We start from the raw sequence: 25,815 nt of genomic DNA, 5'->3' as shown, positions 1-25,815 counted from the left end.
CTGCACCCCCTGCATTGGAAGGCAAAGTCATAAACCCTAGACCGCCAGGAAAGTCCTCTTAAATTCCCATTTTACTCCGGGATGGCAAGACCTCCTTAGGTTTGGGCTCAGGTCCACGCCTCACCTACCCCATAGGAGATAACCCAGGTTCCTATGTGTTCTCCTCGCAGTATCCCTTGAAGCTGCCTACGAGATCCCAAGAATGGGTCATCTTTTTAAATCTGGGTATTTAGCATTTCCCCTGCTTCCCTGAGCTCAACCTCCTACTGACGTCAGCAAACCCAGCATTCCTCCTATCTAGTCTCTCTTTTCTCCCTTTCTTTCTTTCCTTTCATCCCATATGAGATTGCCTGGTCCCAGGATGAGCCCACAGTTCAAAGATGACCAAGTAAATAGTGTAGAAAATCCTTTAATCTCCCTTTGAGCTACGCTGGTCTCTGCCACATTGTAAAATCAAGATACGTACAATCTGCAGCTTGGCCTGAGTTTGCAGTCGTTTAACAGCCAGCCCCATACTTCAAGCATGTGACCTGAGTGGGGTCTATACCTCAAACAATCTTGATATCTTTTTAATCAAACAGATCTTTTTACAGACTACGGGACATGGGTGACACCTACCTGAATACTGCTGATGGAGATGATTCTTTGCCCATTTCTGCAAATGACTTTTTAAGTTTTTCTTTTCCCCAATAATCAAAGCGTGTGTAGATCTGCTTGGAATTATCAGGAACACTCTTTATCCCAATGTCTCTCATCTAATGGAGGGTTTCCTTCTCATTCGACTGGCTGTTCCTTCCACTTTCTCAATTCAGTTCAGTTCAGTTCAGTCGCTCAGTCGTGTCCGACTCTTTGCGACCCCATGAATTGCAGGCCGCATAAACCAAAAAATAATCCAGAATGTAAAGAAGAAAAAAGTCGCCAACCCGCATTTCATTTCCATCAGTGTCTGAATATTGTTATCTAGAAACGAAGCATTGACGGCCTAAAAGTTTTCCTCGAATGATCTTATGTGTTTACCTTATTTACTTGCAGCTACCAAAGTGACAATAAGTTTAACATCCAGCCTGTCAGGTTTCTTAACCAAAAAGCTTTTGTTCGGCAAAATAATCCCTGATATTTCTGCGTATGGAGGCACACCCAAGACATGCAATCCATGTACAGAGCATCTGACAACTTAGGGAATGGGTCTAATGAGTCTATTTACATGCCACTTTCAATTTGTTGAAACTTCTACAAACCTCCGATTAAAATTATTGGCATCTCTTTGAGCTCCAGTGTGGGAACTGTACGTAAAATTTCTAAATAGAGTTGCTAGCCTTGGAAGTAGCTACCCGACCATAATTGACCTTGATGTCTTCTCCGTGTATTATGAATCATTACTCTTGGGACAACCACCTTTAGGGTCAATTGATCCTGGAACTCAGATTACCCTAGAACACTTGAAGGGGCCTGAGGTCATGCGGTCTAATTTACACCCAATTCGTCAGTCACCTCGATAAAACCCCCAACACAGAAAGGAGTACTCATTCAGCTTCTTCTCAAAAGAAAACTCAAGATCGTCACAACATGGAAAGGTGAATAACAACACACAATGCTCATAAAGCTTATTGTGTCAGACATTTACTGCTCTAAGTATTCATTAACTCATTTAATGTTCTCAATACCCCCATAAAGCAGGCACTCTTATTCTCCCCATTTTACAGATGAAGGAACCGAGGTTGGATGACTTGTCCACAATTACTCAGCTAGTTAGTATCGTGTTATGAACCAAGCCGTCACCATTCAGTCCCATGCTGTTGAACAATGTGGCACTGGCTAAACTGTGGAAATCTTGTAAGAATAAAAGAACTTTAAGCAATCATTAGAGGATATCAAGCCCAGTGGTCCACTCAGAGAAAGAAGACAGAATGAATGAGCAGCAGAGAGACAACGAGATGCATCTGCTTAGCTTTAGGCTAACAGGTTCATTGCCTCCAGAATATTGACTCTATTTCACAACTAAAGCAACAGAAATCGTGGCATTTTACTTGATATTTCTTATATAACACTTCTTTAGTGGATCAGTATAGCTTACAGAGAGAAGATGCATTTTAGGGGGGAAAAAACTAGAAAAACTATTTCCTGTGAAAAGGAATTGCAGGGAAATGTCCTCTTCCGTGGGTCCATGGCTATGACAATAATGCAGAAAACCTTGAGGCTTGGTAAAGAATGACACAGCATCATCATATTCAAAGTGGACAATTTCGTGACAAGAACCTTAGGACAAATTTAGTTTAAGGAGTTTATTTTCTCCTGTATCCGCCTGCAATGCAGGAGACCCCGGTTCAATTTCTGGCTCAGGAAGTTTCCCTGGAGAAGGGATAAGCTACCCATTCCAGTATTCTTGGGCTTCTCTGGTGGCTCAGATGGTAAAGAATCCATCTGAAATGTGGGAGACCTGGGTTCGATCCTTGAGTTGGGAAGATCTTCTGGAGGAGGGCATGGCAACCCACTCCAGTATTCTTGCCTGGAGAATCCCCATGGACAGAGGTGTCTGTTAGGCTATAGTCCATGGGGTTGCAAAGAGTTGGACATGGCTGAGTGACTTAGCACAGCATAGGTTAAGGAGTTTATTTTCTCCTCTAAGTCTTCATGTTAGAGCTTCTCCGTTTCCTATCCCACCATCTTCAGAAAGAGTAAGCATAAGTAATACTTGAATGTTCCTCAACTTTTTGATTTCTTATTCTAAGGAATTTCTTTAGAAAGGTATTTTATTTTATTTTTAGATAGAAGAAAAAGGCAGACTGTAGCTCTAAAGTAAATGAATAATGGTAGTATTATTATCAAGCATGACACCCAGGGATATTGTTTTAGTTGTTACTGTGTAAGAAATCACTCCTAAACCTTAGTGGGGAAGAATCATTTCTAGGCCGGCAATCTGACAGGGACAATTTGTCTCTGATCCTCTGTGGCTGGGACCCCAGCTGGAAAGGCTTGAAGGCTGTGTGTGGGGACTTGACTGCAAGAGGGTATGAGCATCTGCGTGCCCTTCCCTAAGGCTGGCTGTTGATTATGACTGTTCGCCAAGCCCTCAGTTGGGCTGTCAGCTGGGACCCCTACAGTTAACTTCTCCAGATGGATTCTCTACGTGGACAGCTTATTCATTGGAAGGACTGATGCTGAAGCTCCAATACTTTGGCCACTTGATGCCAACTCACTGGAAAAGATTCTGATGCTGGGAAAAACTGAGGGCAGGAGGAAAAGGGGGCAGCAGAGGATGAGATGGTTGGATGGCATCACCGACTTGATGGACATGAGTTTGAGCAAGCTCCGGGAGTTGGTGATGGACAGGGAAGCCTGGCGTGCTGCAGTCCATGAGGTTGCAAAGAGTCAGACACGACTGAGAGACTGAAAAACAACAACAACGTGGGCTGCTTGGGCTTCCTAACAATATGGTGCTGAATTCCAAGAGTAACCATCCCCAAAGAGCAAGGCCAAAGTGCATGGTGTATTAACAATCCTGCTTCAGAAATAACATGGCGTCACTTTTACCATATTCTACTGGTCAAGGAAGTTATAAGGATCTGCCTAGGGTCAAGGGAAAGGGACAGAAGCCTTCCCCTGCTCCTCAGTGGGAGGAACCTCAAGGTGACATTGGAAGAGCAGGTAGAATGGGAGATACTGTTGTGGTCATCCTTGCAAAACAGAACCTGTCACACATCTGAAGTAGAATCCTGCCCTCCCTGCCGTCCAATCTGATTGATTCTGTGATCTAATATTTTAAACTACCTCTGAGAAATGCAAAGGGGAATATTAGGCCATATATCAGGCACAAGAGAGATCCCTAAGTCAACAGAATGCAAACTGAATAATTATAAACATTCTTTGAGCATCTCCAAAGCACACGCGGAGCTTTCAAAGAAATACAATTGAAACTCAGACTGTCTGCAAAAGCTCATTAAAATGATGCACGTTGACATTAATTTCTGATTATTACCAAAAACTCAATGCTCATCAGTGGCCATTTACTTTTATTTTTTCATCTGTGAATTGGTACATTAGTTTTACTTCTACGCCTATCGAAGCTTCAGATCTGTTTATTATACTCCTATAACATTTTACAAAACCAATCAACTCTTAATAGTCTATGCCCCTCCTAACCTAACACAAGTCTCACATTATGATTCTCAGTAAGATTTTCTCTTTTTTTGCCTTCGTTTTTGTTTTTAGCCATGCCACGCAGCATGCGGGATGTTAGTTCCCTGACCAGGGATTGAGACTTCATCTCTTGCATTAGAAGCACAGGGTCTTAACCGCTGGACCACCAGGCAAGTCTGGATTCTTAGTAAGGTAAACAGTGGAGCAGAGAGAGCATAGCCCCTGTCCAAAAGGACAGCATATTATGACAGTTTTTCTAAGTGACAGAGTTCTAAAGTTAAATTAAGAGTGCTTGTAGGAATATAACCATGTCTAGAGCTTAGAATTTTCTGATTCCCCAACCTTATATTGAATAATCAGATCCAAACAGACCCAAACAGCCCGGAGCCCAGAGCTCCAGATGCATATATTTAACTAGACACTTAGATATCTAGGAGCATCTGGCAAAATGTCCAGCACTAAACTTCTGTTCTGCCCCCGCTCCCTGCCGCCGTCAACCTGAAATCTGTTCTCAGTCTCTCACAGCCTTATTTTTCTCCATGGCATTTATCGTTATTGGATACATTAGATATACCCTTACACTTGCCCCTTCGATCACATATATGAGGGCAACGTTTTTTTACCGTTTGGTTTATTGCCCTTTTCCCTGTGCCCAGAACAAAGCCTGGCATATAGGAGGTGGTCATTAATATTGCTGAATGAATGAATGATGACTTACCTGGTGCCTGAATAAATCACAATGACAGAACCAAAAGGAATAAGGAGAACTGGAGTTCCCTGGTGGTCCAGTCACCAAGAATCTGACTGCCAACGCAGGGGACAAGGTTGGGGAAGATTCCACATGCTACAGGGCAAATAAGCTTGTTCATCACAACTATGGAACCTGTGCTGTAGAGCCCGGGAGCAGCAACTCCCTCAGGCCCATGTGCCCTAGAGCCTGCGTTCTGCAACAAAAGAAACCACCGCAGTGAGAAGCCCGCGCTCTGCATCCAGAGTAGAAAGCCCGGGTGCAGCCATGAAGTCCCCATTCAGCCAAAAGTAAGTAAATAAATAAATAATAAACATTTTTAAAAAGAAGTGACACGATGTCAGGTAACTTCAAAGAAAGAGTACCTTAGAATGATTATGTTTGTTTAAGTGGTTGACGGGGTAAGAAAGTAGCTTCAAAGTATTGCTAGATTTTAAAGTTGTTATAAAGGATAAAATGAGCAAAAACTGAGGATGTATTAAAAACGAATCTTAGTGTTAAACATGCTTCTTCAGCAACATCAGAATTACCTAAGAGAGCTTTTAAATGGACAGATGCTTGGACGTGCCAGCCTGGGGAATGCTTGGAAGGGAGAAGATGATGAAAACCCAACACGCAACCTGGAAACTCCGATGGAATCTCAGGGATGGAAGATGGAATAGAGATTAGAATTTAGAAAGTCTGACTTAACTAAACACGTTATAGTCTGTCTAAAGAAATATAAAAGGAAAGGGAATAATCTACATAGTATCAGTAAAACGGACTCTCTTGTTTAGTCCCTCAGTTGTGTCTGACTCATGGGATGTCCCAGGCAAGAATCCCGGAGAGGATTGCCATTTCCTTCTCCTGGGGATCTTCCCGATTCACGGATCAAACCCGTGTTGCCTGCTTGGCAGGAAGATTCTTTACCACTGAGCCACCAGGAAAACCCCAAACAGATTCCATTCTATCCTTAATGTAGATTTATCCCTCCAGAAGAAACAGATGCCTCAGGCTTCCACAGCTTGGCTTCACAATCCATTAAATTCCTCCAACTCTATTTTGATTTTATGCTCTCCAAGAAACTTTGCATAGAATTTAACTTTCCACAAAGATTAGCCTTCAGGGAGAAAAATGTGCGCTTCGGCAAATATGAATAGCTTAGTCTCCTCATAGATATACTTCTCATGGTAAATTTGAAACTTTGCATTCTGGTTTGTGCATCAGTCTTGGGAGTTTGGTTAATGTGAGTCACCTCTAAGGCATATTGAAAATACCAATTCTGTTAGGTGAAAAGAGCTGAGAAGCAGACCCTGGTAGCCCTATCAAGGTTGCACTATCTGAGCACAAAGAGACAGCAAGAAAGAAGCGACTGTAGGTTTGCAGTTTGTGTCCAACTGGGAGAGAAAACAAAAATGAACTAAGGCCGATATACTGTTTAACCCATTAGCCAAAGCAATGAATTGACCTCATCCTTCCAATGCCCTGGCTCACCATGCACGAAGTACACTGCCAGGTCTTCCCTGGGCAACAAGACTCCCTAGCAAATCATTTACACCAATTCCACGCTTCGGTTCAGTTCAGTTGCTCAGTCGTGTCCGACTCTGCGATCCCATGGACAGCAGCGTGCCAGGCTTCCCTGTCCATCACCAACTCCCAGAGTTTGCTCAAACTCATGGCCATTGAGTCAGTGATGCCACCCTTAGAAAAATGTGAAGGGGTGCTCTCTGCTCCGAACCAGAGATTAATCCAATAGGCCAATTAAGCCTAGTCTGGCCTGCAGCTTTGTCACTGCTTTCCAACCTTCTCTGCCGTGCATGCAGCAAGGAGACTGAAGAACTAACCCCACAGCAATTGCTTTCAGCAGTTCCAGGGTGGACATCTTATTATGTCCCCAAGGTGAAGCCACTGCCTTCACTGTTTTCAGCCGCAGTCTACCTTTTCAGGCTTCTCTTCATGGCTCGGTTCATTCTGGAGCTCGGCGTTCTGCTGTACTTGTGGGTCTTTGAACCTGGCATTTAATCCCTTCTCCAGGAAGGCTGTCCAGCTCGCCCTCCCAACCTGATCACCTGGCTTCACCTGTGTAACTTACCAGTCCTTCAGGACAGCATACAGATGCCAGTTCTTCCCCAGCTGAGTTACACGCCTGTGTACAAGTTTCCAGGTAGTTTACTCTATCTTAGTTCTTACCACTGCTGCTGCTGCTGCTAAGTCGCTTCAGTCGTGTCCGGCTCTGTGCGATCCCATAGACGGCAGCCCACCAGGCTCCCCCGTTCCTGGGATTCTCCAGGCAAGAACACTGGAGTGGGTTGCCATTTCCTTCTCCAATGCGTGAAAGTGAAAAGTGAAAGTGAAGTCGCTCAGTCGTGTCCGACTCTTCACGACCCAGTGGACTGCAGCCCACCAGGCTCCTTCATCCATGGGATTTTCCAGGCGAGAGTACTGGAGTGGGGTGCCACTGCCTTCTCTGTCGTTCTTATCACACCGTACTGCAATTTCCTATGTATGTTTCTGTCCCTTGACTAGACTGCAAGCCAGTGGGCAAGAACAATGTCTTGGCACTTAGCAGATGCTCAAAGAATAAATAGATACTATGGACAAAATTGGAGAAGGAAATGGCAACCCACTCCAGTGTTCTTGCCTGGAGAATCCCAGGGATGGCGGAGCCTGGTGGGCTGCCGTCTATGGGGTCGCACAGAGTCAGACACGACTGAAGTGACTTGGCAGCATGGACAAAATATGAAGTCTCAGTCATTCTCAAGGTGTTTGTCTCTCTCGTCTGATGTACTTTTTTCTAATTTTGTGTCTTCCTGAATGCACTAAAGTTGTAATTATTTGCCACCAACATCACTGATCCTCTTGCTGAAAATGGTAATGACAGTTAAGAATTACATCTATCCTAAGATGATAGACAGACTTTTCATGTAATCTTAGTATCTTTTGAAAACTGAATAATGCAAACAGATAACCTAGGGTTTTTTAAATTTATTTTTAATCGAAGGATAATTGCTTTACTTTTACAGATAAGTAAATTTTAAATTTAAAAATTCAGAGCCATGCTGAAAAATATATTTTACATACACATGTACACTCATGAAATCCAACTTTCTTTGCACAAACATTGTCAATTTCATATGTATCTGTCCTAACACAAACATTTTAAAAATTCTTAGTTCTCTTTGCTAAGAAGAAAACAGTCTCAAACTAAGCTGATATATTGAATAATTCATTAGCTGCCTCAAGCAACAAATATCCAGCTTCTGCAGGGGAGAGGGGAGGACAATGTGACTTCAGCAGAACTTTTTTCTAAATGGTAAGAATAGCCACAAAGAATTATGTCCACCTGAGGGATAATATAAAGATTATACCTTAAGTGGATCCAAGTATGTTGCTAAAAAATTAGAATGGTTAGAGTCTTATCTCTTAAAGGAAAGAGATAAACATGCATGCATAGTCTATAATTCAGATTTCCTTTCCAAAGCACTTATGTCCAGGCACTTTCCTACTATTAGGTTATTTTATTTTATGGTTAACATGAAAACAGAATTTTAAATCAAAGAACAGTCTGTGCCATGCAAACTAGAAATGTTCATTTAACAGAGATTAGCTTCCAGCTGGAGAACTCTGCAATTTGTTCCCAAGGAACAGGTTTGTCTGTTATTTTCCCCTTTAACCTTCCCCCTGACTCTAGCTGGACCATAAAGAAGGCTGAGTGCTGAAGAATTGACGCTTTCAAATTGTGGTGCTAGAGAAGACTCCTGAGACTCCTTTGGACTTCAAGGAGATCAAACCAGTCAATCTTAAAGGAAATCAACCGTGAATACTCATTGGAAGGACTGATACTGAAGCTGAAGGTCCAATACTTTGGCCACCTGATGAGAAGAACTGACTTACTGGAGAGGATGCTGATACTAGGAAAGACTGAAGGCAGGAGAAGAAGGGGGCAACCGAGGATGAGACGGTTAGATGGCATCACTGACTCAATGGACATGGGTTTGAGCAAAATCTGGGAGGTAGTGAAGGACAGAGAAGCCTGATGTGCTGCAGTCCATGGGGTCACAAAGAGTCAGACATGACTGAGCAACTGAACAAGACTCTCCTAACTTGTATTTACCCATCCCCTCTCATCCAACAATTCCGAAGCACTTCACAAACAAGCAGGCACTCATCTTTGCACTTTCTTGTGAAGAAGAAGGCAAGCTTCACCATAGCAATTTATAGGTTATGAAAACGAGGAGCAGAGATGAAGATGTGCCCAACACTAATAAATGCTGGATGGGGCAAGCCGTCCAGTCCAGGCTGAGCGCTTCCAGGCCCTCTCATCCATCTGGGCATGCTCACACCATTTCTCCCAAAGACCTATAGGTATTTCATTGCATTTCAGGAACCGTCAGTTTTGGTTGTGCAGATAGAAGTACAAAGGGTATAGCTTCCTGTAAAGGTGCCAGGTTTTCTTTCGCTGTTGAAATGAAGGGAAATATTTAATTTCTTGTTTCTAGGGAACCAAAACTTTGAGGTGCAGCCTGGGACAGCCAGATCACCCGCAAAGTGGTCAGTATCTAATTCTCTTTGCTCTGTCTCAATTTCATTAAAAGTACTTTTCATCAAGACATAATTTTGTCAGACCCCCAGATCAGAAACTTGATACTGTCCTTTACAAATTAATACCTTTATTTAATTGTAATACAAATTAATAATTACAAATTATAGCACCTTTACAGGGCTTCCCTTATGACTCAGCTGGTAAAGAATCCACCTGCAATGCGGGAGACCTGGGTTCGATCCCTGGGTTGGGAAGATCCCCTGGAGAAGGGAAAGGCTACCCACTCCAGTATTCTGGCTCGGAGAAATCCATGGACTACAGTCCATGGGGTCAAAAAGAGTCAGACACGACTTGAGTGACTTTCACTTTCACTCTTTCACAATACCTTTACAAATTAATTTCTTTAAAAAGAAAAATAACCTTCAGATTTACAGGAATGGAGGTATCACTAGACATACATGGAACACCTGCTAGAACAGAAGCTCCATTCATAGTGGTTTCTGGTGTGATTACAGCACGGCACTATGAGTCATTAGTTCTCAATGATTCTCAACATGAGTAACATCAAACGTTTTAGAAAGCAAAACCTCCATCAGTGGTTGGGGAAATACAAGTGAGTAATGGGGACAGCAGGGAGATCCGAACAGTCCATCCTAAAGGAAATCAGTCCTGCATATTCGTTGCCAAGACTGATGTTAAAGCTGAAACTCCAATACTTTGGCCACCTGATTCGAAGAACTGACTCATTTGAAAAGACCTTGATGCTGGGAAAGATTGAAGGCAGGAGAAGGGGACGACAGACGGTGAGATGGTTGGATGGCATCACCGACTCAACGGACATGAGATTGAGTAAACTCCGGGAGTTGGTGATGGACAGGGAGGCCTGGCGTGCTGTAGTCCATGGGGTCGCAAAGAGTCTGAGCAACTGAACTGAACTGAATGGGGAAAGAGGGATTATGAGCTACTAATACAGAAGATATATTTTTTTTTAACTCACATTTATTTAGTGTTAGGAGTAAAAAAAAAAGTAAATTCCAGCACTGGTATTCATTGTTTGGGTGGGTCTGGTCTATAAAATGTGAATAGCAAACTTACAGGGTCCTTATTAGTTTATGAAAGCATGTATTTAAATCCCTTAATCAAGGTGTGTCAAGCACGGAACAGGCTGGTTCTCTTCTGTTTTCACACTTTAAAAGATGGAGGGACAATTTGGGCTCTTTGCAGATTCCTCAGACAAGCAGGCAGCAGAGAGGTTTTACGATGTGTGCTGGTGAAGACCGAGGGGTTGAAAAAACCCCACAGGGGCAAAAAGATGACACAAAAAGATGCTAAAATACTGTTAATTTCGAAGCTGGGTGGTGTGTACAGAGGGGTTCATCATATTTTCTCTATGTATGTTTGAAAATTCCTATAATTAAGAAGTTCAAACAATAGAAAGAAAAGTTAGTGTGGCTGAGTCCCTTCCCTGTTCATCTGAAACTATCACAATATTGGCAATCGACTATATCCCAGTAGAAAATGGTTTTGGTGTTAAAAAAATAAAAATACATACATAAATAATAAAAATAAAATAAACAACAACCAAAAAAAAACACATTTGATAGTATTAACTTGAAAGAAAAAGAAAGATGAGGAGAGCTCTAGAATCCCAGACATGGGATTGAACCTCTGCTTTCGGCTCTATGAACTTGCTAAATTATCTTACTGTCTGTTCTGTGCTTCAGTTTCCTCTCTTGTAAAAGGATAATGATGGTGTGGTCAGTGCAGAGCTGTGCCACTCAGATCCTTTTTCCAGAAAGGACTTGAGGCCCAGCTGCACAGGGTGTGGTTAGCAGACAGCTTCCTTTAGGGTCTGCCTTGTCTTCCGAGCCAAAGTCACATTGTTCTTGGGGTAGCCCTTTGCCAGTGAACGAGCAAGGCAGTGGTACAAGGGCCTGGCCGTTTCTGCCCACTGTGAGACTCCCCGAATGGGTAATCTTTGCTCTAGAGCTTCTCGTTGGCCTGGTGGAGACTTTCTCAGGCAGCACTATGGTCTGATGGCTCCCTCAGCCCAATCACACTTACTCCCTTTTCCTTTCACAAGTGTTCCTTCCCTACAAAGCTTAGCATTCCTAGTTCCATCTCAGAATCTTCTCAGATGCTGGCGCAAATGGTACTTTTAACTTCACTGGATTCTTGAGAAGAATCAATGAGATGGTGGATGACAAACTTTCACAGCACCTGAGGCACGGTGAGCTCTCAGTAAGCAGTAGTATTTTTTTTTTTTTTCGCTTTGGTTTTACTTCCAGTTTTATTAAGATATAATTGACATACAGAAAATAAGTGTGAGGTGTACAGCATGATAATAATCAGCAACGTTGATGACATCAATTCAACTGTTTCTAAGGCATGGTGCACATGGAATTATTACAGAACTACAGAGTTTATGCAGTGATAACCTATTTCTATTTTTACAACCCGTGGAGTAGAGAAGTAAAGGTGGAAACTAGCTGCTGAACTGTTAACACACTAAAACCATAGCTTTAGTCTAAGAATTAATTATCAAAAATTTCATTTCAATCATTAGAATACTGTGTTCTAAGTTTTAAAAAGAAACCATAATATAGTGAATGTGATATTGCAGCTTTGAGGTGAACAAATCTTATGATTTGTGCAACAGGAAATTTTAAGTTTCATCTATTTTGTTGTTGGTGGCATGAATCTAGTTCTAGGGCAGTTGAGGTTGTTAAGATTTACAGAAAGTTAGCACAGAATCTTACAGATGAAGTTTATGAGTTAAAAGAATCAATATTAAAAAACGTGTATATTCCCAACTAACTCTTTGACATAATAAACACATTTGGCCCTTTATTGACTTTTTGAATTTATTAACCAGACACATCACTAGGCTCAGGCCAGTAAGACTACATATTACTAAATCAGGAAACAAATATTTCATTATAAACGCTAATTCCAGAAGACTTCACACCCACATTCCAAAATCTAATTAGATTAATTTCCTAGGGCATACATGTATTTTTGGTAGCTTGCAATTTTTAAGTGTCAAAATAAAACCTTATTTTAAAATGTGGGCGGTGTTGATGAAACAAGTATGAGTAATACTTGCAGGAAACACAATATTAGCTTAGCGAGGAAGTGGGTGACACTTGAACAGTCCTTCAAAGAGGCACTTTCCATGTCGCACCAATGTAAAGCAAGAGTTCTAATGCAGTCACACAGTAAGCACAGGCAGAACCCCTGACAGTGCTTGAAATACAGCTTTACCCACCCAAACTGCATGTTCAGGATGATATCTGAGTATAAGGTGAAAGCAACGAACTGATGGGTAAATGTCAACCACAAAATCACCAGATCTCCCATGTTCTGTTTAACATCTACTAACCAGAGAGGTGGTGATGGACAGGGAAGCCTGGCGTGCTGCGATTCATGGGGTCGCAAAGAGTCGGACACAACTGAGCGACTGAACTGAACCAGAGAGACAAATATCATATTACTTATAAGTGGAATTTTTAAAAAATGACACAAAGGAACTTCCTTACAAGACAGAAATAGACTGGGGCTTCCCTAACAGCCCAATGGCTAGGACTCGGAGCGTTCAATACTATGGTTCCAGGTACATCCCTGGTCGGGGAACTAAGATTATGCATGCCTTGAGCAGTGTGGCAGAAAAAAAGAAAAACAGAAATAGACTCAGAGACATAGAAAAGAAGCCTCTGGTGACCAAAGGAGAAGGTTGTTCAGTTGCTAAATCACGTCTGACTCTGCGACCCCGTGGACTACAGCACTCCAGGCTTCCCTAGCTTTCACTGTCTCAAGGAGTTTGCTCAAACTCATGTCCATTGAGTCAGCAGAGGGATAAATTAGGAGTTTGAGATTTGCAGATACAAACTACTATATAAAAAACAGATAAACAACAAGGACCTACTGTATGAACTACCTTCAATATTGTGTAATAATCAATACCGGAAAGAAACTGAAATATATATACATGACTGGATCACTTTGCTATACACCTGAAACATTATAAGTCAACTATACTTCAATTACAGAACATAAAGATTAAAAAATAAATTAATATTAAAAAAAAATCTACTATCCAGAGAAGACAGTGCAAACCCTGTTTTAATGGAAAGGTGGCATTGACAGAACTACACTTGATTTTTTTTTTTTCTTTTGGTCTGTCTTTTGAGGTGGTTTTGCTCACCCTAGTTCCAGGATTGATGTCTCCCATGTCAGTCTTGCCATGTTTATCCCAAAGAGAAACCTCTGAAGGGTTAAAGAAGAAAAGAGCTGGAGGACAGCTATGAAATGTTGTTAGTCCTCTGCTCCACTGAGTACTGGGCAGTGAGAAAAGGTAATAATTCTCCAAATCCTGCAACTAGTTAATTACGTCAATGTTAAAAAAAGAATCAGTATTGTCTAGTTTAAAATTTTAACACACTACAAAGTGTTCTTATGGGTTTCCCAGGAGGTGCAGTGATAGAGAATCTGCCTGCCAATGCAGAAGATGCAAGAGATGGGGGTTCCATCCCTGGGCTGGGAAGATCCCCTGGAGATGGGAAGGGCAACCCACTCCAGTATCCTTGCCTGGAGATTCCCATGGACAGAGGAGCCTGGTGTACAGTCCATGGGGTCAGAAAGAGTTGGATAAGAATGAGTGACTTAGCACGCACAGGCGCGCACACACACACACACACACACACAGTGTTCTTATATAAACACACACATATGCATCAGGTATCAGCCGCATGAACAACAGAAAGGAGACAACTTTTCAAGCTCTACTTTAAAGGTAAAAAAAACTGTCTAGAGGGACTTCCCTGGAGGTCCAGGGCTTAAGACTCCATGCTTCCGCAGGCCCTCCTCCAGGGTTCTTGCCTGGAGAATCCCAGGGACAGAGGAGCCTGGCAGGCTACAGTCCATAGCATCCAAGAGACTCGACTTAGCATGCACGTACGCTTCCGCACGCAGGTCTCCAGGGTGGCCAAAAAACAGAAAAGGGTCTAAACTGTGTTTGTGTGGAAGGAGTATATGAGGAATCTCTGGACCTTCTGCTCATTTTTGCTGTAAAACTAAAACTGCTCTAAAAAGTAAGTCTATTGGGATTCCCCTGGTGGTCTAGTGTCTAAGACTTCAAGCTCCCAATGCAGGGGTCCCCAGTTCATCCCTGGTCAGGGAATTAGATCCCAAATGCTGTAATTAAGAGTGCAAGCTGCAACTAAGACCTGGCGCAGCAAAATAAATAAGCAAAATATATTAAAATCTTTTTAAATCGTCTACTTTTTACAAAAAGGTCCCTGGATTTTTTTTTTTTTTAATCTTTACACTGCCAAAGCAAAGAAAGGCATTAAAACTACCCTGCCATTACTTTAAAACCGCAAATGTTGGGACTTCCCTGGTGGTCCAGAGGTTAAGACTCCACACTCCCAATGCAGGGAGTTCGACCCCTGGTCAGGGAACTAGATCCTGCATGCTGCAACTGAGATCCAGCACAGCCAAATAAAAAATAAGTAAATATTAAAAAAAAAAAAAACCACACAGCAAATGTTAAAACAAGAGGGGGAAAAAAAGGATTCATTCATTTATTCAATAAGTTATTTCTTGAACTGCTACTGTGAGGCAGGCATTGTGAACACCACCATCAATGTCACTATAGCCAACAAATTGCAGAAAGCATTATATGTCTGGCACTGTCCTAAAAACAACAGGTTTTAAAAAAAATTAAGTACCATCAACACAGGTGGCTTAACATAGTAATATGTTAACCAATATGTATTAGTTGGGTCTCTGCTTTCTTGTTATTATTTTGGGCTATTCCATTTCTTATTAGCATCAAAAGAAAGAAATAAAGATAGCAGAGAGGACACTAGGAGATAAAAGTAGATTATATCACTTAGTAATTTATTAGCCACAAAGAGTAGACCATTGCAAGGCAGGTTAAAATTTCCAATGGATTTATTTTTACTTCACATTAATGATCAAGCTTATAAAGAGTTGAGTTGACACTTCAATAATGCCTTACTTCTTTTTAATATGCAGATACAAAACCCAAAAAAATTCTAAAGAAATTCTCGATTTGCCATTTCTCCAGTAACCAGAGAGAACTTGAACAAGTCAGTACAAACTAGATAGCCTCTTAACATGACCTTTTAAACACAGTCTTGAGTAAATGCATTTTGGTTAATCTTAGAAACAAATCTCTTTTTTGACTTTGAGGTTGCAGGCTAGAGTTAAACCTGATTGTACATGCTTTCTCTGAAATGGGCAGATTCCCTTCAAAGCATATAAAGTGAAACAACAGGCTCCTATCAGTCTTGCACACAATAGCTGTTCAATAAAAAAAGTTAAAAATTCCTAAAATGCAAATTAGGAAGAGATGTACAGAAATATTTTATTATGCCCTAATCACTTTTTTTAAAATTTTTAAATTAATTTTTATTGGAGTATAGTTGATTTACAATATTGTGTCAGTGCCTGCTGTGCAGCAAAGTGAATCAGTCACACATACATAAACTGATATATCCACTCTTTCACATTCTATTCCCATCTGCTCGATACTCTGTAATGACCCCATCACTTCAAATCATCCATTTTATACTTTGTTATGACCTACTGGTATAAAATAGAAAGCCCCAATTTTCACACAATCTAGTAAAGTTATCACAAATTATGGGTTTTGAGTTCATTTTTATGATTGCATGAGAACTTCCTGACTTCTCACTATCAGGAGTATCAAAATTTATGCCGATGAAGAGGTTAAAAGAAAAAAGAGAAGAGAACGGTTTTACTGTCTACAAAGCAGGATGTGGCTAAGAACAGAACTTTAATGTAAAGCGCACGTTAGAAACACGTCCTTTTGAAAAGCTTATAGGGACGTTGACTAGTGTCGACGTGTAAAACCTGATGGCATTTGTGAAGGTCTATGAAAGCTGCAAAGACCTGTCGCAAAGAACTCATGGCCATCCAAACCAGAGCTCCATCTCTCTCCATCTAGAAGCATCATTCTGCCAAGTTAGGCTTGAGTGCCCCATCATTATCTCATTACCCCTGTGCAAAATCCCACAGCCACCAGTCAAGGAAAACCCTCAATCAGGGCTCTGCCAGGCGGCCCCATGCACCACACCACAGAGTCTCTCACCACCAGAGAACTGGAGGTCGTTTTTCAGAATTTTAATCTGAAAAATTTTTAATCTCCCATTTTTCTTCTTTTTGTTTTTTTTTTTTTAATTTTATTTTTTAATCTCAAACTTTAATGAAATGAGGCAACTGAAAACAGACATTTTTGGTGCCCTTATGCTTCTTGGAATTTAAACTCAAAATTTGCACTTCTCTTAGTACAAATTACAAGTTCCATTCTTTTCCCTCTATTAACCTCTAAACCACTCAAGGGCAAAGGGCGATACTCTAGTAGAATGCCTTTTTCTTTTAACTCTTCAAGGACAGGTCCTTCCTAGAGACAACAGATAACTAGTTCTTTCTCGTAAACCTTAACAAATGAGAAAAAATTTCAAGTAGTTTACACACCTTCTCCCTTAAAAATCTTTTCCAATTATTTTCACTGTAGGAAATTTCAATCCTAGAGAGTAGAAAACCTGGTAACGAGCCTTCCTGTACCCATTACCCAGGTTAGCAGTGACCCGCTCCCTTGCAATTTCATTTCATTCACATTCCCATCCACTATCACCCCAAACTCTTTTGAAGCAAATCTAAGGTTTCCTTTTACTTGTATATATTCCAGTTCCTACTGATTTTCAACAACTTGCCTTTGCCTTCCTTTCCACCCTCTACCAGCTGAAAGAAGTGTACAGAATAACGCAGGGGATTGAGGCTGTCTTATCTGGTGTTTTCTCATAACTACTATCATCCCACTGCCCATCCCTTTCTGGATCATCTTCTATAACATTCACTAACATCACCATGAAATGGCCACCATGGTGTTCAATCCCTAAACTACAGCCCATTTCACTTGGAAATATATTGTATTCCACCCTCCCAATAAACCCTTTCTCTTGTTTGAACAAGTGAAAATAAAAATTGTGCCAAAATTTCTATTCTGTTGATAAAAACTTATTCTGATTAGTTCCCCCAGAGAGGGTAAAAAGAGGCAAAGGGAGTGGAGAGGGAATAGAAGAGGAAAGAAATCCAACACTGAAAATGGTAGACTCTGCCTAATTGGCTGTGTATACTCACGACCATCTGCTACTTTAAGAATGAATATTTGCAAACATCAGTCGAAAAGTTGAGATCCTTTTAGACAGGGGATGTTTACAAAATGAATTCTCATTTAAGGGAACTACTGCCTTCAGAATTTTGGTATCAATAACAGTAGCTGCTTCTGAGCCTAAGAAGTGGTTATGTAAAAACAATTAAAGCAAAAAAAAAAAAATTAATTAAGGGAGGATGCGCTCTGTTTCTATAGCTGCTCTAACCTTTTATTTTGACGTGAGATTTCTTGGCCTCCACTCAGATAGCAACCACCACCCCACACTTTCTTCTCCACACCCTTTACAAATGGAATTCCGAAAGGAGGCACTTTCGAGTTCCTCCTGGGAAATAGCTCATCTTGAGGACGTCTCGGTGCAATAACAGATTTCATCTCCTTCTTCCTCTGCACTCCGCTCTGCCCATCGCTTGCCCAGAGATTTCCTTAGGAATCCAGAGGAAGCAAGGAATCCAGAGGAAAACAAGCCCCAGTCCACAAGCCACAGCCTCTCCTCCCCAGGACCGCCAGTGCACCGCCTTGGCATCCGGGTCCGGGGAGAGAAGAGCTTGCAGACACCCCGCCGCTTGTTTATCCATCCGCGCCCGGGGTTAAACATCCCGGCGGGGCGCTCCCTACCGCATTTCAGACTCTTTCCTCCCAGCGGTTAAAAAATACAAAACTGACCCCGCTAATGCCTGTTCCCGCAGGAGGCAACACAAGGCGTCCCTCTAACTCCTACTACTCTCCCCTCCAGGCCGAACGCCGCAATCCCCACATCGAATGCAAGATCTGAGTTGCCCCTGGGAGAATCACAAGCGCACCCCAAACCACCACAGGGCAAACGTCCTCGCCACTAGAGGGAAGACACCAGTTCTCACTCACCCCTGCACCCCCAAACCCAAGCCCTGGGACCCGGCCCCGCCAGGGCCGCCCCGCCCCCCGGGAGAGCGCCCGAACCACCCGCACCTCCTTGGAGACACAGCAGAGGAGCGCGGGTCTGGACGCCGAATACCTAACGCAGCCCTGAAAATCCCCGGCCTTCCACGCCCCCATTGAGTCGGCCCGCCTCGCTGAAGAGAGGGGCGTCCCGCCCGCGCCTCTGATCAGGAGGTGCGGGGACCCAGATCCGCGCGCCGCGCTCGGGCTGTGGAGGGGACCCCCACCAGCGGCCCCTGCTCTGGCCGCCGGAGGGGGCAGCGGTTCACACCAGTGCCCCCTCACCTCAGAAGGGCGAATCTGGCGCGCACCTCCCGCTCAAGCCGAGGCCAACGAGAAGCACTCGGACCTGCGCCTCCCGCCAGGGCCGCAGAGACCTCCGACCGGCGCGCGATCTCGTCCACCGGGGGCAGCCCGGGCCGCGTCCCCCAGCCCAGGCGCACCAGGCACCTTTCCGCCACCTCCCTGCATCCTCGCGGGCCCGGCCCCTCACTCACCCAGAGCTCGGTGCCCCAGCTCATGGTGCAGGGGGCGGGAAGGGGCGCGCCGCGCGGCGGGGCGCGGCTCTCCGGTCCCCCTCCCCAGCGATCCCGTCTCCCCGGGAGATCCCCGCGATCGCGGAAAGTCCGTGCCCCGTGCGGCCGCCGCCTCCTCCGGCTCGCCGCTCCTCGCCTAGGGTCTCCGCGGCGCTCCTCCTCCCCGGTCGCTCCTCGGCAAAATGGCCCGAGGAAGCAGCAGCGGCGGTCGCCGCAGCGCCCGCCCGCCCCACACCCGAGAGCGAGGGGCGGGAGAGGGGCGGGGCGGGGCCGCGCGCCGGGGGCGGAGCCGGCCTGACAGCTCGCGCACGCGCGCGCCCCGCCCCCGGCCCAACCTCCCCTCGGGCGCCCCCCGCCCGCGTGGCCCCGGGGTCCGGAAGGACTTGCAGAAAGCAGGGGCCTCTGGTGGGACCTGGAGCCGCCGGCCTCCCCGCTGCCGTGTTTTTTTGTTTTGTTTTGTTTTGTTTTTAATTACTTATTAGCAGCCACACTCTCTGCTCTTAGGGACAAACCACTCGCCTCCGAACGGAGCCGGCCCCTGTTATTACGGGGGCTCTGCCGAGGCCTGAGGTTGCTCCCCTGCGCCAAGCGCTGCTTTGAATTTAAGGACCATGCTTTTCGTTGCTCAGCCATCAGAGCTAGCTCGAGCGGGTCTTTTCCCCTACCGCCCGGGAAGCCTTGGAGGCCCGGGGGGCCCTCACAGCCTTGAGCCGGTTGGCGTGGGGCCAGGTGCAGTGCTGTCTGCATACTACACACAGAAGGACTCGGAGGCCGAGAGCGACCTAGCAGAGTGGCTGGGGAAAAGAGTCCAGGGCCGCACAACCGGTGATTTCTAATCTCTGAAACCGGTGATTTCCGACTTGTTCGGCCAAGAAACTCTCAGACGTTGAAATCACGTTGCCGCGTAGTGGGTGAAAAAAAGCAAAGGCTCTGGGTCCACAGACAGGGGTTTCTGGTTCCAGTCCCGCCACCCGTACTCACTAGCTGGGTGGCCTAGGACAAGGCCTCCATCTCTGTAGAAGCTCAGAGCCTTCTCCCCCACCTCCCGCCAAAGGGAAGCAGTAACTACCCAGGTCAGCGAAAGATGACGACCACCTGTTACCCGGCCAGTGGTTGGTAAACTGATAACTAATTTTTAAGTAGATACGGACTCCTTTTCCCCTGCACTCCTAGAGTATACACAAATAACATTCCAGGATTGTGTGTGTGCGTCGCTCAGTCGTGTCCCACTCTTTGCGACCCCATGGACTGTAGCCCACCAGGTTCCTTTGTCCGTGGAATTCTCCAGGCAAGAATACTGGAGTGGGTTGCCATTTCCTTCTCCGGGGGATCTTCCCCACCCCAGGGACCCCTCGGGGTCTTCTGCATCGCAGGCGGATTCTTCACTGTCTGAGCCACCAGGGAAGCCTGATTCCAGGATTGGAACTGGAGAACTGTTTGGGTTCCGACTCCTTCCTCTGATTCACTAGGCCCTTTCTCCCCAAACTTTTCTTTCTTCCTCAGCTAATCCTACTCACTTTTCTGACTATCTGTGAACTCCTAAAATGGGCCCCCTTTAAGAAGTGTTTCAGCTGCCTGTCTCTCTAATCCCACTACACCCAGCCTCAACCAGCTTATCATTCTTCTCCAAGAGAGGGTGGGGCAAGGGTGGTGTTCTACTCTTGCAGATAAACCAAGTCTACTTCCTTTGTTGGACAGGATCACAATAAATTTAAACTGTCAAACCTGTTTTGGTCCGTCTTTTTCCAGTAAGGAGTTCCTTCCACCAGTTTGTTGTTAGTGTGTGTTTTAGATATTTTGTTCTCAGTTACCGGGTCTGGAAACTCTGAACTCCAATCCTGCTAGACCTGTAAACCATCAGAACAGCCAGCCACTTACCTCCCAAGGTACATTCATTAACAGCCTGAGTGAGTTGGAGGGGTCAGAAACTCAATCAATACTGCACAGTTCAGTTTGCTATTTGGAAATGCTGAGTGAAATGCAGGTAATCTAACAGGACCCTGCCTCACAAATCACCTCAATTTCTTCCTGCCAAGATTTACTATTTTTTCAAATACAGTGATCTAATCTTGCTGCCTTCTAGAAGACTTATCAAAAACAGTGACTTGTGAAAAGATGCTAATCAGGAGGAAAAACAACCTGCAGCTCTTAAGAAGAGAAAGGGGGGGGGAGGGGGGGCAAAGAGCAAGAGACAGCAGAGAGAGAGCGAGAGAGAGACCACATTAAAAGGAAACCTTTTAAGATGAGTAAGCAGGAAACAGTTATAGGAACCCATTAAGCCACAGCAGCAATACTGTATGGAACTGGGTTAATTAGACCACACTGCAAATACCTTTAACTTCATTAAGTCTGGTGGTAACAAAAAAAGGGTTGAAGGTATCAGAATCGTCAATAAATGAAAGAAAAAGTCACCACTGATTTTAAAGCAATGGAAACAAACAGGATTCAGCATAAAAAGAAATAAGCTAGCAAAGAAAAAGATTAAATACAGCACAGTATTTTTTAGGAGGAACTAAATCCATTTCAGTTTCCCTTATAGTAAAAGGGAGTGAGTTTAAGAGAAGAACTTCTATTAATAAGTGACTGTGACTGACCTGCTTAGGAATCAGTTTTCACAAGAGGTATTGTAAATCCTGTGGCTTCCCCACTGGCTCAGTAGTAAAGAATCCATCTGCCAATGCAGGAGACGGAGGTTTGATCCCTGGGTCAGGAAGATCCCCTGGAGGAAATGGCAACCCATTCCAGTATTCTTGCCTGGAAAATCCCATGGACAGAGGAGCCTGGGAGGGCTACAGTCCATGGGGCTGCAGGAGAGCCGGACATGATTTAATGCCTAAACAATTGTAAACCCCATCTATGTAAATACCGAAACGACCTCAGTTCAGTTCAGTTCAGTCCTGCAGTCGTGTCCGATTCCTTGCAACCCCATGGACTGCAGCATGCCAGGCCTCTCTGTCCATCACCAACTCCCAGAGTTTACTCAAACTCATGTGCATTGAGTCGGTGATGCCACCTAACCATCTCATCCTCTGTTGTCCCCTTCTCCTCCTGCCTTCAATCTTTCCCAGCATCAGAGTCTGTTCCAATGAGTCAGGTCTTTGCATCAGGTGGCCAAATGAATATTCCAATGAATATTCAGGACTGATTTCCTTTAGCATGGATTGGTTGGATCTCCGTGCTCTCAAGGGACTCTAAATTACCTAGGGGATCGGTTTGGGCTATATACACCTGTTTCACCTTTTAGGAACATGTGGAGAATACTGATTTACAAAGTTATGATCTTGGCAGGCAACTACATAAATTTCCACTGAATAATCTGATCACATGGATATTATTAGCACTGAAACAAGGTATCTAGAAAATATAGACCCTGTATAGTTGCCATGGAGTTAAACAATTTTAATAGAGCCTTTCAGCAACTCCAATTCGTCTTGCTAGTATAAACATCTAATTCAGGGGCTTAGATGTAGAGATATCACTATCTAATCTATTTAAAAGGCTTCCTGTTCTTCAGTTACTAAGTCATGTCCAACTCTTTGCGATCCCATGGACTGCAGCACGCCAGGCATCCCTGTCCTTGACTATCTCCCAGGATATTATCAAACTCATGTCCATTGAGTTGATGATAACATCCATTGAGTCAATGATGCCATCTCACCCTCTGTTGCCCCTTTCTCCTCCTCCCTCAATCTTTCCCAGCATCAAGGTCTTTTCCAATGAGTTGGAAAAGTATTGGAGCTTCAGCATTAGTCCTTCCAATGAATGTTCAGGGTTGATTTCCTTTAGGATTGACTGGTTTGATCTCCTTGCTGTCCAAGGGTCTCTCAAGATCTTCAGCACGACAGTTTAAAAGCATCTATTCTTTGGTGCCCAACCTTCTTTCTGGTCCAACTTTCACATCCGTACATGACTACTGGAAAAATCACAGCTTTGACTATATGGACCTTTGTCGGCAAAGTGATCACTCGGCTTTTTAATACACTAAGTGGTTTTGTAATTGTTCCATTGGGATCCTACTGTTCCACTACTTATTAGGTATGTGGCCTTAGACAAGTGACTTAAACTCTCAGAACTTCACTTAAAACACGGACCTCCAAGGTTGTTGTGAGGCTGAAAGAAGGGAGCTGGCGGTGAGCACAGAGTGAGCACAAGAGTGGATAGCCCCGCACAGAAAGCTCTAGAGCTATGGTTGAATTATTTCCCTTCTCTAGGCCTCAGTTTCCTCCTCCATAAAATGGACATAATGCTTTGCTCCAAAAGTTACTGCAAAGATGAAAAGAAAGAACACATATAAAATGCTTAGCACATGGGGGCACAAGTATCGGTTCCCTATTTTTCCTCTTATTTTTTGGAGGATTTTTACTTCCTCTATCAAGGAAAGCAATCCTTTAAGCACTTCTGATGTGGCAAAACAGATTGTCTGAACTACCATTGATTGGTTGTCTATCACTGAAGTACTCTTCTTAAAGAAATTCTCAGGATTTCTTTTTTTTCCTTTAAAATAGCTTCCATCAGTTTCCAGCTTAAAATTCTCCATTTGTTTAGCATTCAAACTACTTACTAAGGACCCAAGAAAGCAGTGGAGTGGAAAAAGTTGGAGTGGGATAAAAGGAGAACTCTGTCGTGAGTAGAATCTTAAGACTGCAACCAATTTTTGTACTCAGTAATGGAATTCCCCTGAAGGTCTACAAAGATGTGAATAAAATCAGGAAAAACCAGTTGTCTGTGGCTAAGCAAGTTACACACTATGCCACCAAATTGAGAAGTGGATTGAAGCTTTTCTCCAACCTGCAGGATTCAAGATGTGTCAGGGGCTAGCTTTTCCAAGAAGATGACTCTGCAAGGAGAGTCTGTGGGCGTTCCCCAAGCCCTAAGAAATGACATTTCAAGTCAAAGAATGAAAGTGACATTTGACTTGTGAATATATTGCCAAGTTCTAGTTTGACCTCTGGTTCCCTGTACTGTGTTTATACAGAATTTTGATCCGAAATGTCATCTCTTTCGATAAGAAAGACAAGCAATAATCATAACTAGAGAATATTAACCCCATAATTACATTAAATATCTCTGGAAATTTCTAAACTGATGTCAAACATTATTAATCACACTCGATTCAAACTCCAAATTCTGCTACTAGTGGCAAACTTCAGTAGTTCTTGCAATGTTAGAGAAAACAGAAAAATAAGACCCACTTGACTAAGAGGGTAAGGCTGAAAGTCAGGTTTAGGATATAGTCTTTCTAGCCCCTCAAGGCTTTTTCAGTCAGTAGCTTAAAGTTTAATGCCCGTTTGAAAATGTGGCCAGGGAGAGGCAAGCCTAACTCATTCTGTTACTCAACAGGTCTATTCCCAGTTACAGTATCATGATTATGCAAATAACCTGCTCTTGAAACTCTGAAATCATGTGCCTAAGTAAAATTGCCAAGACAGCATTTTCACAGAATTTGAGAAGTAACTATCTAAAAAACCCTTTACTTTCAGTTTAGTCCAGTTGCTCAGTCGTGTCCAACTCTTTGCAACCCCATGGACTGCACGCCAGGCCTCCCTATCCATCACCAACTCCTGAAGTTTATTCAGACTCATGTCCATTGAGTCGGGGATGCCATCCAAACATCTCATCCTCTGTCGTCTCCTTCTCCTCCCGCCTTCAATCTTTCCCAGCATCAGGGTCTTTTCAAACGAGTCAGCTCTTCGAATCAGGTGGCCAAAGTACTGGAGTTTCAATTTCAGCATCAGTCCTTCCAATGAATATTCAAGACTGATTTCCTTTAGGATAGACTGGTTGGATCTCCTTGCTGTCCAAGGGACTCTCAAGAGTCTTCTCCCAACACCACAGTTCAAAAGCATACTTCACTTTTAAGTCTTTGTAACTTGTGTTCCCTTTCTTTTGTTGTTCAGTTGCTAAGTTGCATCTGACTTCGACCCCATGGACTGCAGCATGCCAGGCTTCTCTGTCCTTCACCAACTCTTGGAGTTTGCTCAAATCTCTCAGTTCCAAACTAATGACCGGCACAATATAGTTCCCAAATACCTGAAGAAGCTATTTCTCATAAACTTCTAAGCAGATGCCACTGGTATGTGACCCTGTGAAAGTCACATAATTCCTAAGTGAAAAGGAGCAAGGTATAAAAACCCAGCTTTGAGCCCTTGTAAAACTGTTTTCCAGAGACTAAAAGACAAAGGCCTCCTATTTTATAAATGAGTTATTCTAATATAAAATTAAGATTCTTCCTGATCAATCCATTTTTAGAAGCCTATTATTTTCAAATTTAAAACCAGAGATTCTCAAAAATGGTACCTCACTTTAAAAAGTATACAGTAACGCTCCAAAACATTGCAGATTGCCTTTAAAAATGAAGTGCGTGCGTGCTTAGTTGTATCTGACTCTTTGTGACCTTATGGACTGTAGCCCACCAGGCTCCTCTGTTTGTGGGATTCTCCAGGCAAGAATACTAGAGTGGTTTGCCATTTCCTCCTCCAGGGGATCTTCCCAACTCAGGTATCAAATCTGCATCTCCTACACTGGCAGGTGGATTCTTTACCACAGAGCCACCTAGGAAGCCTCCATAAAAAAAGGAAACTGCACTTAAAAATCCCCATTTCTTTTGACTAGTTCGATACTGATGTGAGGATCAGTTGACTGTCTGGTTTCTCCTCTTCCCTAAAAGAAAGTATCAATTATTTTTTATTTCTTCCATGTTCTTTCATATTGCTGATTTTTAAAATGCTTTCTG

General features: G+C 43.6%; 1 protein-coding gene across 21 annotated transcripts in view; it reads right to left on the bottom strand.

Moving 5' to 3' along the window:
- Nucleotides 1-25,815, bottom strand: part of FNBP1 (formin binding protein 1) — a 144,310-nt gene that overhangs the window by 115,617 nt on the left and 2,878 nt on the right. For 18 of the 21 annotated variants that reach the window (XM_060411663.1, XM_060411664.1, XM_060411668.1 and 15 more), the window contains exon 1: nucleotides 19,044-19,266. The exons of 1 other annotated variant lie outside the window; for it this stretch is intronic. In XM_060411663.1, coding sequence (XP_060267646.1) covers nucleotides 19,044-19,067 — 24 coding nt within the window. In that variant the 5' untranslated portion in view covers nucleotides 19,068-19,266. Of the gene's footprint in view, nucleotides 1-618; nucleotides 19,267-25,815 lie in introns of those variants that run through there. 2 more of the 21 variants (XM_060411670.1, XM_060411669.1) reach the window with 1 other exon arrangement.

This window comes from Ovis aries, chromosome 3, assembly GCF_016772045.2.
Source record: "Ovis aries strain OAR_USU_Benz2616 breed Rambouillet chromosome 3, ARS-UI_Ramb_v3.0, whole genome shotgun sequence".
Classification (NCBI taxonomy): Eukaryota; Metazoa; Chordata; class Mammalia; order Artiodactyla; family Bovidae; genus Ovis; species Ovis aries.
Note: the sequence above shows the minus strand (reverse complement) of the source record. Positions and strands in the feature narration are given on the sequence as shown.